The 12,642-nt window shown below is 43.2% G+C and overlaps 1 protein-coding gene across 8 annotated transcripts in view; it reads right to left on the bottom strand.

Moving 5' to 3' along the window:
* The window catches only part of KDM2B (lysine demethylase 2B), a 139,384-nt gene that overhangs the window by 60,105 nt on the left and 66,637 nt on the right, over positions 1-12,642 (bottom strand). For all 8 annotated transcript variants that reach the window (XM_083151348.1, XM_083151349.1, XM_083151351.1 and 5 more), the window contains 2 exons: positions 12,169-12,262; positions 7,468-7,621 (listed from right to left, as the gene is read on the bottom strand). In XM_083151348.1, coding sequence (XP_083007474.1) covers positions 7,468-7,621; positions 12,169-12,262 — 248 coding nt within the window. The remainder of the gene's footprint in view (positions 1-7,467; positions 7,622-12,168; positions 12,263-12,642) is intronic.

The following is a 12,642-nucleotide window of genomic DNA, read 5'->3' as shown; positions in this document are numbered from 1 at the left end:
GAAAAGGACCCCTTTTTCCCATTAAATTCCATGTTAAAATGGACTCAGTCCATTTTAACATTGATTCCTATGGAAAAATCGGGTCATCGCATCGCATCGCATCCGATGGTCGCATGCGATGCGATGCGATGTGCCCGATCCGACCCGATTTAGAAATCGGGCGCCCAGATAACTCACAAGTACCGAGATATATGTGTGTATTTATACACAAATAGCTATCTCTCTGTTTCTATATACCCGGTAATTTGCCTTTAAACATGTTTTTTTTTGCAGTGTGAATGGGTCAACCCGTGTCTGCATAACCTGTGTAAAAAGCAGGGTTAGAAACCCGGGAATTTCGACACTGGTTGAACAGTTCACACTGAAAAAGAACCCATGTTAAAGGCAAACTACCGGGTCCTCATGCTAGACCCAGGAATTTGCCTAGCAGTGAAAATGGCGTATACGATCACCAGATTGAAGTCCCAGGGCAGGGCAGGAAGTGTATATATTAGGCCTCTACTGTCTGTCAGCACTAATAAATGCACACTTAGTTCTAAGGTGCAGGATGGATAAGTTGTCACTGCAGAATTCTGTAAAGCTGCCCACACACAGCAAGAGGTTTACCACAATAAGGCCATTTTCGATCAAATGGAACAACCAATCATTTCAAGAGAAACTGGGTAAGATATTGAATTGTTCAAAAAAACTAACTGTTTGAGGGCACCTTGACTCAGTGGTTCTTAAACTCAGTGATTAGGACCCTAAACAGTTCATGTTTTCCAGGTTCTCTCACAGACATTCAAGTGGAATATATAGCTCCTCCTCTAGATCTTTCAAAAAAGTGTCAGTGAAAAATAATTACCCCTGTGCTGGGTGACCAGGAAAAGCTGTTTTGGGTACTGAGAAGAGTTTGTGAACCACTGCCCTAACCGAATAAGAACCCAGTCCACCTCAGTAAATCAGAAAACCATATCACAGAAAAAAAGAAATATAAACACACTTAATGTCATTTCCACATATATAACTCCATGCTGTAATACTAAACTCTCTGTGCTGTGTTTTGAATGCTTATAAAAAGAGACAGAGTGCTGCTGGGAACAACGCACTATTAATTATTACCACCATTCCCCTTTTCCAGAAATACAAAGGGCTAATTCCTGTAGCAGCATTAACAACAACCTGGAGCAGCCAAATTATTATTATTATTTTTTAATCTACAGTATGGTTTGTCCTGCCCCCTAGTGGTGAAAGTACATCAGAGTTGCCTACTTTTAAAAAACCATTTCAGGGAGAAAAGTCAAAGCCAGGGGGCGGGCTTTGCGTCGCCAGGGGTGGGCCTTGTGACACCGGGTGGTGTTGGCGGCTCCATCGCCGTTATCTTACGCATGCGCGGCAGCAAGGGGTCCTCTTCCGGGAATCCTTGAGATGTCCCAGGATTCAGAGAGAGTCAGCATTTATTAATAAATAATATTTAATAACTACCAATAATTTTAGGTCATAGGCCTGAAAAAAGTGCAATAAATGGTCTATATGAACTTGAGAACTGGCAATCTACATGCAGCAAAGAGACAAGAAAAACAAGGCATGGACTAGAACTGTACCCCACTGTCTTAATCTACCCCCCCCCCCCCCTTTCCTTGGAAGTGCCAAACCTTAAACCCCCCTCTGCACAGCCTAACCCTAACCTTCCCCTATCCATGTTTGTGTATAGCTACAATTAAGCAGTCCTGGTGGCGGAGGTTTCTGCGCAGCATCCAGTGGGGCAGAACCACCATAATGAGGAGAGAGGTGGCCAGTAAAAACATGAAACATGAACCAGCCATTGTACAAATGTCATAGGCAGCCATAACTCTACTTCGCCATTCACCTTACCTAAGCCTTTCTTTTGCGGACCCCGCCAGCACGGTGGCCACCCGCGGCATCCCCTCTATCATGCAGCTGCCCGGCAGCCGTCTCCCCCCGTGCTGTGCTGCGCTCTGCTAGTCTGCTTGGTCCAGTGTTTGGTGACATGCGCAGATCACACAAGGGAAGGAGTGAGCACCAGCAGCTGCGGGAGAAAGGGGCCCTCTTCCGGGAGTCCGTGAGATGTCCCAGGGTTCCGGGAGTCTCACGGAATTCCAGGAGAGTTGGCAATCATGAAGTACATGTGGCACCCTAGAAATAAAATGTGCACAAGTATGTAAATATGTATCTTAAAATTGATAAATTGGTTGTATGTAATATATAGTGGTATATTCAATGCAGGGAGGGTGAGCACCGCCGATAGCTCGCCATCTGTATTCAACTCACCCCCTGCATTCGCCTTTTTTTTACCTCGCTTGTTCCATGAGGTGAAAACAGCGAGTGTGGCCTTCAAAGCGGCAGGAACGCCTCAAAATGCAGCGTGCTCGCTGCATTTGCGGCGAACTTCGCCATTTTGGGGAATCCTTGATTTTGCTGGAATGTAGCTCAGATTCCCCACTGCGAGTGATGCCAGAGATGCGGCCTAACCAAAAAAGAAGCAGGCAGCAGGAAGGTAACAAGTGCATGGCCAGTTGCTGACAAGGCCAGCACAGGGCGGTGACACACAAATATTCGTTGAGTTCAACCCATGAAAACCCTAATTGACACGGAGAGCAGAATCTAGAAACGACCTCTCAGTACAAGCATAGACTGGGGTAAATCCTCAAGAGACAGGGAGGGGTCTTTGCAGTGATTGCCCTGCAGTTTCATTATAGGCTCCCACAGGAATTAAACTGGGATATCTAAAACAGCGGCAGGATAGAGCAGTAGAAAATAACTATAAACTAAGTGGTCAGTGCAAGAAACATTACAAGTTAAACTCAGGATTATAACTGTGAATACAGAGAGAAGTTCTGTTATGTGTACATAATAGCTATTACCCTTAAGAGCTACATTGTGTAATTTAGAGAAAAAGACTTGGGGCCGTATTCAATCTGTGCCGATATTTCACACAGGGGGCAATATATCGGCACTCGCCTATTCAATTTAGTGTTTTTTTTATGCGGATGGTGTAATGGTTCGCATTACTGCCTCACAGCACTGAGGTCATGAGTTCCATTCCCACCATGGCCGGTAAGCTTGTGAGCAGGGCCTTCCTACCGCTAGTTCTGTATGTAATTACCCAGTTTGTCTTATTACTGTTAATTCCAATTGCAAAGAGCAACAGAATATACTGCGTTACATAATAAACTGTAAACAATGAAAAATAACTGTGCAGAGTTTGTACATTCTCCCCGTACTTGCGTGGGTTTACTCCTGGTACTCCCGTTTCCTTCACCAATCCAAAAATATACAACTAGGTTAATTGGCTACTATCATAACTAACCTAGAATGAATGTGTGTACACATGTGGTAAGGAACATACGGTAGATTGTAAGCTCAGCTGGGGCAGGGACTGAATGTCCAAATATTCTCTGTAAAGTGCTCCAGAATATGTGTGCGCTATATAAATGCGCACATGTATATTTAAAAAGGTAACAGCTTTTATGCTTTACAAGTTTATACAAAAGACAGTTGTTTTGAAAACAACCCATTTAAGAGATGGATGGTAACGTCAAGGAGCTTGCATTGAAGATATGTGGAAGCAATAGGAAATTAACACCCCAAAATATAACAATTTCACAAAATTTATATAATAAAAAAAAAAAAGTGAGAAATCAGAAAATTAAAATACCATAAAGTGTCATAAGATAAACAGACAATTTTTACTGCTTTGGTCTACAACAGGGGTCCTCAAACCATTTTGTTCTGGGACCCCATTAGACAACAAAAATAATGACAGGACCCCAGCAAGTTACTGCAGAATGTCATCACATCACATGTGTAGTCAGCAGACAGCACATACATGGCAGCATTGTGGAGGCACAACATGATGTGAGAAGGCTAAAATAGACACTTCAACAGATTTTTCAGACTCCTTGATTCATTGACTGAGATTAGGAAAGTCATCAGCCTGATGGTCAGCAACATGGAGTCGCCACCCCATGCAGAGAAGGCCAGGACCCACAGTTTGAGAACCACTGGTCTACAAGAACGAGGTTCCAATAGGTTAAGATTATATATTATACACTATGGGAAGTATTCAATGAGGATAATTCGCCCTGTTTCACGGTGAATTTGTGCTATTTTCGCGTTGGAAGGTGATTTTTTGGGTCAGAAAGCGAATCACCCTATTCAACGTGCACTTTTCACCATCTTTCTTAGTGATTTTCGCCGTGTAGCAAATCGCCATCTTTTCATGGTGAAGTGGAAAGTGAACTTTTAAAATAAAGTTGTTGTTGTTTTACATTTGGTGTAAAAAAAAAAAAACAGGAATTTTATTATTAGCATATATTTAAAAATATATATATATATTTTTTTGGTACTTGTTTCCTAGAACGGCCACAATCGTGAGTGATCGTGGCTCTTAATTAAGGGACACGATCCTCACGATGTGGCCGATTGTTTACAATTTTTTCACTTTGAATGACAGAAATCGGGTCAATCGGTCGGTCGCGACCAATTAAAATCGGCCGCGATGCGACCGACCGATTGACCCGATTTTTCCATAGACTTCAATGTTAAAAAATCTTTTAACATTGAAATCGGGAGGATCGCGTCGGTCTTGTGCCATTATAATGGCACAAGATGAGATGGACTTGATTAAGTCCATCTCACATAGGGTAAAATGATAAAAAAGGTGAAATGGCCCAATATGACCCATTTCACATTTTTTATGTGCCCGCCATGACCCCACGATAGACGTCAACCCGAAGCGTGGCGAGCGCAGCGAGCCCGCGAGGGGCGGCGGTGCGCGTCCTCCGACCTTTTCATTCCCCTACTATCCACTAGGGCGTGGAGTGAGAATAGAATAGTGTGGCGAGCGCAGCGAGCCACCGAGCCCGAAGCGTGGCGAGCGCAGCGAGCGGACGCGTATACCTGTGAAGTTAGACGCGTCCGCTCGCCACGCTTCGGGCTCGGTGGCTCGCTGCGCTCGCCACACTATTCTATTCTCACTCCACGCCCTAGTGGATAGTAGGGGAATGAAAAGGTCGGAGGACGCGCACCGCCGCCCCTCGCGGGCTCGCTGCGCTCGCCACGCTTCGGGTTGACGTCTATCGTGGGGTCTAGCCCACTTAGTAACATTTTGGGGGGCAATTGAAACAAATCTGGTGAAAAAAAAAAAAAAAAAATCGGGTGAAAAATCGGTCGGTCGGATCGGTCGCATCGTATGCGACCAAATCGCATGCGATGCGATCGATCCGATTTTTTATCTTACGACCACAACGATCTAAATCGTTGTGGCCGTGCTAGGAAACAAGTACCATTTTTTTTTTTACACAGAGCAGCCAGTAGGGGGCCGGGAGCCGCTCATTAGATATTCATATATTCACTGCACCCGATCATTACATATGCACGATCAGGTGCAGTGAATACCTGGTCCCTTGCTGGCTCTCCCGGGGGGCAGCCTGTGCTGCCTGGCTCCCAGGGAGCCCACCTCCCCCCCACATACGTTCTGGGGCAGGCAGGGAGACTTCCATCTCCTGGGGCAGGGGTTCACACTCGCCGTCAGGTGCAGCGAGCCCCTGCGACGTTGAATAGGGGGGACAGCGAGGCTCCGGAACACGGCGGGCAGTGGCGACGTTACAGCGAATCCTAAACAGGATTCGCTGCACGCTGTAAATATATTTTCATTGAATACTGCCCTATAAGGGGATTGAAAACTTCCACAGGAGCCCTCCAAACAAAGGCCATTGGTATGGACAGACAACAACAAGACAAACAAATCACAAAACGGTGTAGAACAAAGTTAACACTGCAATGTGATTGAAGAACTTTACATTAAAAAAAACATAATGACAAACCTTTTTATATAGTATTTAAATATCAATTTAAAACGCTTAAAATAATTAGAAATGTTCAAACTAAAGTTTTCTACAAGCACAGATTGTATAAGGAATATTTTGTAAGACAGACAGTCTGCATAGGAAATCGGTTTTCTACATAATACACTGAATTTAGGGAAACACTTGTCCCTGCAGTGCTACTTTACAATTAAAACCTAAAAAGGGACTTATATGAAAACCAGCTCACATGTAACCAACAAAAACATAGAAGTTAAAACAACTTCCTGAGCCATATAATATTTCCACATGGTCACACGTGCCCCACTTGGAATTAAAGTGTTTTATGCAAGCACTCATGAGTCCATGAGATGTGCTTTTATGCAGTACTAGGGATGCCAATCACGGGGCATTTTTTAAATCCCGGGATTCAAAAATGCTCAATCCCGGGATTGGCCTCCATAAAAAAAAAAAAAAAAAACACTGCCCCCCGCTCCCAACTAATCCCCCCTCCAATACTCCCCATCCCTGTCCTGCATTGTCATTTACACAGCGTTGGTGACAGGCAGCATAAGGACCATCTCCTGTCTTCACAGTGGGCGGGTATCTGGGAGCGGCACAGCAAGCGGATGTCTAGGAGTGGCACAGCAGGTGGGTGGGTGACAGGGTTCGGGAGAGACAGAGTGGGCCTACAGTAAGCAGCATGCCGGTGGCTGGGCTGCGCAGCGCGACCCTTGACATCATGTCACGCTGCGCTGTTCTGCACCACCGGGGGTTAGTACTAGCAGCTGGCAGCATCTGAGCCATATAAGGTGCTCAGCGCTGCCCGGCTTTTAAAAATGTGAATTTTGTATGGCCGGCGCTTCAATCCCAGGATTCAAATCCCTCCTATTTTGTAGGACAAAATCCCGGTATCCCGATGATCCTGGGATACACTGTGCTACACTGAAAGCCCTAGATCAGGGGTGGCCAAACCCCTCAAGATCTACTAACAGTTCATGTTTTTCAGGCAACATGTAGATCTATAATAGGATGGAATGCAGCATGTGTGAAAATGTGAGTTAGTAGTTATTATTATCGTTTATTTATATGGCGCCCCAAGGGATCCGCAGCGCCTGACAATACATAGATGAGCAAAGAACAAAACAAGAAAAATTGTAATTTACAGTACAAATGCAAATTAGGACAAGTACACGGTAAATAAAAAAGACAGATGCAACAGTGGTCACTGATGCAGTAACAGTGGCAGAGATATATACTAAGAAAAGCACATGAGGAGAGGGCCCTGCTCGTTAGAGCTTACATTCTAATGACTACAGCTGTGCACCAGCTAGGAGGACGATTTGGAAAACATGGACATTGGTAGATCTAGAGAACTGGTTTGGCCAGCCCTGCTCTAAAACACATTAATGACTTGCAGACAGTGAGGACATACTTCTATAACTATACACCTGAACAGTTGTTTTCTATATCCATATGTAGGAGTCCTAAGAGTGATGCCAAGTGAACACTTTAGGTGTTTGAGTTGTCTTTGTACATTTCAGATATGCATGGAAAGGATCCGGGGATGTTCATGCGGCTTTATGTACCTGTAAAACCCTCACCAGAAGAGTAATCAGTTTACAAAGACAATCTATCTACAAATAAGGACGGGCATTACCTGATGGAATAAAGAATGTGTGACCCTGCTTGAGTTCAATCTTCTGACACCCCTGTGATCTGTCTCCCAAAAAGATGTCTGTTTGCTTCCCTGATAAGAGCCATTCCTCATAAAGCTGTAAGTTATGCACAGTGGGAGGAATCAACCAAAATACCTGTGGAGGAAATAACACGTCACTCCAAACACCAACCATTCCGAGGAAAAACAGGTTTTTAGGTCAAAAAATCTGGCTAACAAAAATGGAAAAGCCAAATATACAGATATATCGCTTATTCTCCCATCTCGCCTACATTCCAACTGGGATATCATAGAAGAGTATATCCAAATCAGACACATTGACCAGATTTGTGATCGGGTGTAAGGTTATTGCTATTCAATAAGTTGCAGAAATTTAGCCACGTTAATTTTTTATTGGTTTTAATGTTGCTTTTTTCCTTGCAGTTGCAAAGTTGGAGGGAAAAAGGGTAAGAATGTTGGTACTTGGCTCAGACCCCCACCTCTAATAATTTCAGTATTTATTTAGCTTCATTTCTATTTTTACATGTAGTTTTTAGGGTAAGTGGGATGGGTATATGCGGGTGTTGTGTGGGTGGAACAGGTGTTTTTTAAACATTGCAGATGGGAGTTAAGGAGCCCATACACGGTCCGTTGTGTAGGGCTCCGTTCTGTACTATGCGATGCGCGCTCCCGCGCATCACATAGTACGATACAAAAAGTATGTGCTGCACATACTTTTTGTACTAGCTACACATCGGATCGGATTGCAGTGCATCCGCACACTGCATGCACTAGGGATCCGATCCGATGTGTGCTGTTTAAGCACACAACGGATCCGATTAACAGACCGTGTATGGGGGGGCTTTACAAGGATTTTTAACCATTCACAACAAAATATATATATAATATTTACATTTTTCCACTTTTGATAAATACAAGAAAAATTGGTAATTGGAACCCTCGTTAGAGCCCCATATAGTTTGCTTTTGCCCAATAATATACGGTTCTTTTCACCTAGAATTAATGTAGCTATTAACAGCCAAAAGTAAAGTGCAATATTTTCAATTAGATGGTGTGTGAATTGGGAGCACATGTTGCTGCATTAATTGGAGATTGAGCCTCATAGGTGCGTTATGCCCAATTACAATTTACCGCTAAAAGTCTCTGGCTTCTTTCATATATTTGATGATCATTTCTGTAGCAATTAGGAAAAAATATAGGACATCTACTACATTAAACACACATACTGTGCAAAACTCTGTGAAAGTTTTAGTCGGGTGTGTAAATAAATGCTGCAAATCAAGAATGCTTTCAAAAATAAAAGTTAGTTTATTTTTCTCAATTAACAAAACGCAAAGTGAATGAACAAAAGAGAAATCTTAATCAAATCAATATTTGGTGTGATCACCTTTTGCCTTCAAATTCTTCTAGGTATACTCAGTACACAGTTTTAAAAGGAACTCGGCAGGAAGGTTGTTACAAACATCTTGGTGGTAATTGCTACAGAATAAATTTGGAACCAAATCAGACGCCTCACTGATGGTATTGCATGATGGACAAGTACCTGCCTATATTTCTGAGTATTGAAGACACCATTAAGCCGGACAAAATCCCCAACAATATTTGCTGAAATGCAGACACACATTTTTAAGTAAACATTACCCGTGCTTTACGGCTGCCTGCAGATATTTAATATCTTACCGCTCTCTAGGTGGTCGGCAAACAAACTGCCTTCTGTTACAGCAGTGGCGTATTTATAATGGGTGCAATGTGCATAGCACACATGGGCCCCTGAGTCCCAGGGAGGCCCACACAGCACCCATTATTTAATACTTACCCCTTCAGAGACCCGTGATGAAGGCGGCAGCACTGCCAGAACTGATGAAAAAATGACCATGGTGCTCTTTTTGGGTGTTCTGCTTAGACTCTTCTGCGCTGTCTAATATGGCCTGAACGAAGGCGGCGGCAAACAGGCCTTACTCCTCTCTTAAAGCACCCCTGTGTTACAGCCCAAAATTTTTTTTTTTTTTTTTTATTTGACTTCAGTACAGAGCACCTACTGCCATTTTCTGCACCCCAGTTCCTTTGAGCATAGTTAAGTCACTTGGCCTTGTTTTCAGTTTATGGCTTTTTGGTTGCCACACTTCCATAAAAGACCTCTTCTGGACACACTTCTCCAAACAGTAGATGGTAGTACCTGGGTTCCACTGGTTTCTGACAGTTCTGTGCTCATGGTAATGCTAGACGTCTTCCAATTTGAAAGATAAATAAAGCATTATGTCTTTCCTGCGATACACTAAGTTTCCTTGGCAAACCACGGTGTTGATTGATATCAAATTTACCTTCTGTTAATTCACTTTGCATTTTGTTATTGATTAAAATAAACTATTGGCAATTCTAATTTTGAAAGCATTCTTACTTTGCAGCATTATTGCTACACCTGCCTATAACCAATATTGTATATGTATGTCACATTTACAGTGGCTTAAAGGGTTTATATAATCTGACTATCCGCTGCAGACATCAGTCACATGAGAAAAGCATCCCAGTCAGTAGACAGAGACAAGGAGGTACGGTATGGTGCGTTAGAAGGGATCAAGGGGTAAAGGCCCCAATCGAATAGTCAGATTTGGACAATTTTCGTCAGATTCAGATGGATCTGATAGACCAATCTGATGAAAAAAGGCCAAATCTGCGATCCCTCAGATCAGCTGTGCGGCTGAGTCTCAGATCCATCTGATGAAAGGATTATTGGTGCTGCAGCAAAGATACGTCTGATCTGAAGCAGTCAGGGGTTTAACAGAATTGATCAGATGCATCTGAAGTGAATAGAGCAGTGGTTCCCAAACCGTGTGCCCAGGCACCCTGGGGTGCCTCAGGACACTTGCAGGGTGCCTTGGGTTGGTGGACCAGGATCAATTTATATTATGAATGGTCAATGTAACAGGCAAAACCAGTGCTGGTGGCTGCCAATCATAACATATGTGCACAAATAGAAGCAAATCCTGTCCCTCACCAGATAACTGACATATAAACTCAATGCACTTAATTTAATATTTTTTTTTTCTGAATTTATCGATAAAAAGCATTTGGCCTAGGGGTGCCTTGAAAATGTTTTGATGCTCTAGGGTGCCGTGATTCAAAAAAGTTTGGGAACCACTGGAATAGAGTGAAAAATGAGCCCAGGGTCAGATCAGATCTCTGGGAGAGTTTAATGCTGCCCATACACTTGTGGGATATTGTATACAATCATTCGATTTCGACCAATTCTGGCCGATAAATCGAATGATTGTATGCATTTTTAAGGGACTTTTCGACGTGATGCCCGGGCACGCCGTTGAATGTCACGTTGATAGATATTATGTGCTGCACATAATATCTATTGAATTGTAGGAGCAGTCGTATGTGGTTTTTAACCACATGCGATCGCTCGAATACAATCCGTGGGTGGGGGGCGGAGGGGGCGCATTTAGCGGTGTGGGGTTTGGGGAGAGGGGGCCCTATGGACCGCTGGCGGCGTACCTGCGTCTCGTATCAGGGGGCGGCGGAGTAGTGTAGCGCTAGCAGTAGCGCTTGTGGGCGGCGGGAGTCTGGTGGCGGGAGAATTGTTTAAAACACTGGGCTGCCCTGTGATTGGTTGAGAGAGCTCAGACAATCACAGGGCAGCCCAGTGTTTTAAACAAATCTGCCGCCACCGCTGACTCCAGCCGCCTACAAGTGCTACTGCTAGCATACACTACTCCGCCGACCCTTGCCCCCCCTTTTCCAGCACCCGTTGGGCCATCGAAAGATGGCATGCGACATTGGGTGCTGACTTTTGAACCCAAAAATGTGATCGGATTCGATGGACATCGTACTTCGATGTTGCATCGAATACCATAGCATAAGTGTATGGGCACCATAAGAGAAATCTGAAGAGATTTGTAGCTTGAAGATATGTCTACGTATTGGATGGGGGCTAGACTGGCTCTGAGGTTGTCATTGTGGACTCATCTTACAATGAGAGAAAATCTGCAGATGATGACAGTCTGAGGTGATCCTATCTGTAGGCATGCAGGCTATCCAATGGTATTTTAGTATACTCCATAAAGCAGCTGAAACCGCATCTACAGTAACAGCTAACAAATGCCAAACTACATGTAAAATGTAAACCAAATTTTCTACAAATACTATTCCAGCAACAGAACATAACCATATTAGGAATATTATTGCGCCAAGTGGAAATGTATTGGACTATTGGCCCTCAATATCCTCCAGCAGCAAGAAGGTATGATAAAGGGGGAAAGCCTTGGGTGTTACATACATTGAAATAACTGAAATAATTTTTTGTCACAAGGGTGGGAATGCTTTCAGTAGTAATTCTAGAGCACTCACAGTTTAGTAACATGCAAAAGGCAGCATTACTACTATAGGTAATAGGAATAATGGAACAGGATGGATCTGTCCTTCATTAGAAATGTATGTTACCTTCATAGAATCAGTTACAGTGGCCTGTAAATGTGGCCATAAACAGAAGGTAACATGGTCAGTGTATGTACCTGAGAGATAATTACAACCGTGCCAGTCAGCAAGCACAAAATGTGTACAACCTAAGTTACCGCTAACAATGAGTCTTCATTTTGTTATTTAATTTTATTATTTGTATTATGTTCTAAGAGTATTTGTGTCAAAGAAAAGAAGACTGAAGAACAATCATGGACTTGCCTTTCCACCACGGAAAACATGGTACCATACGGATGTCCCGCCAAAATCAATATGAAAGTCTGTATAACAGCCCTTAACGCTCATCAAACAATACCTGTGAAATAAATCAGTTCAAATTAAGTAACATCAGCAATTTCTGCATAAAAAAAGCAAAACTTTAAAAACTTTCAAACATTATAATAAATGGTATAACTTCATTCTACCAACCAATACAAGTAGGTGTGACATACCTACATGTAGCCAGACTCATCATTGCTGCAATGTGTATGCACAGCAGCCGCCCTTAGCAGCGAATTCTAGTCGCAGGCCTACTAATCGCACCATACATGCCACGATGTGTACAAGCTTTTTTTTATTTATTTATCATTGTTGTATTTACTAGTTGTTGCTGGCTTAAGGTCTTTATCTTTGTCTACCGCATGTTATAAAAGTCGCTTGCCATACCACACAATATTGCATAAAATGTTCTGTGTT

This window comes from Crinia signifera, chromosome 1 (genome assembly GCF_055691185.1).
Source record: "Crinia signifera chromosome 1, ASM5569118v1, whole genome shotgun sequence".
Lineage (NCBI taxonomy): Eukaryota > Metazoa > Chordata > Amphibia > Anura > Myobatrachidae > Crinia > Crinia signifera.
Note: the sequence above shows the minus strand (reverse complement) of the source record. Positions and strands in the feature narration are given on the sequence as shown.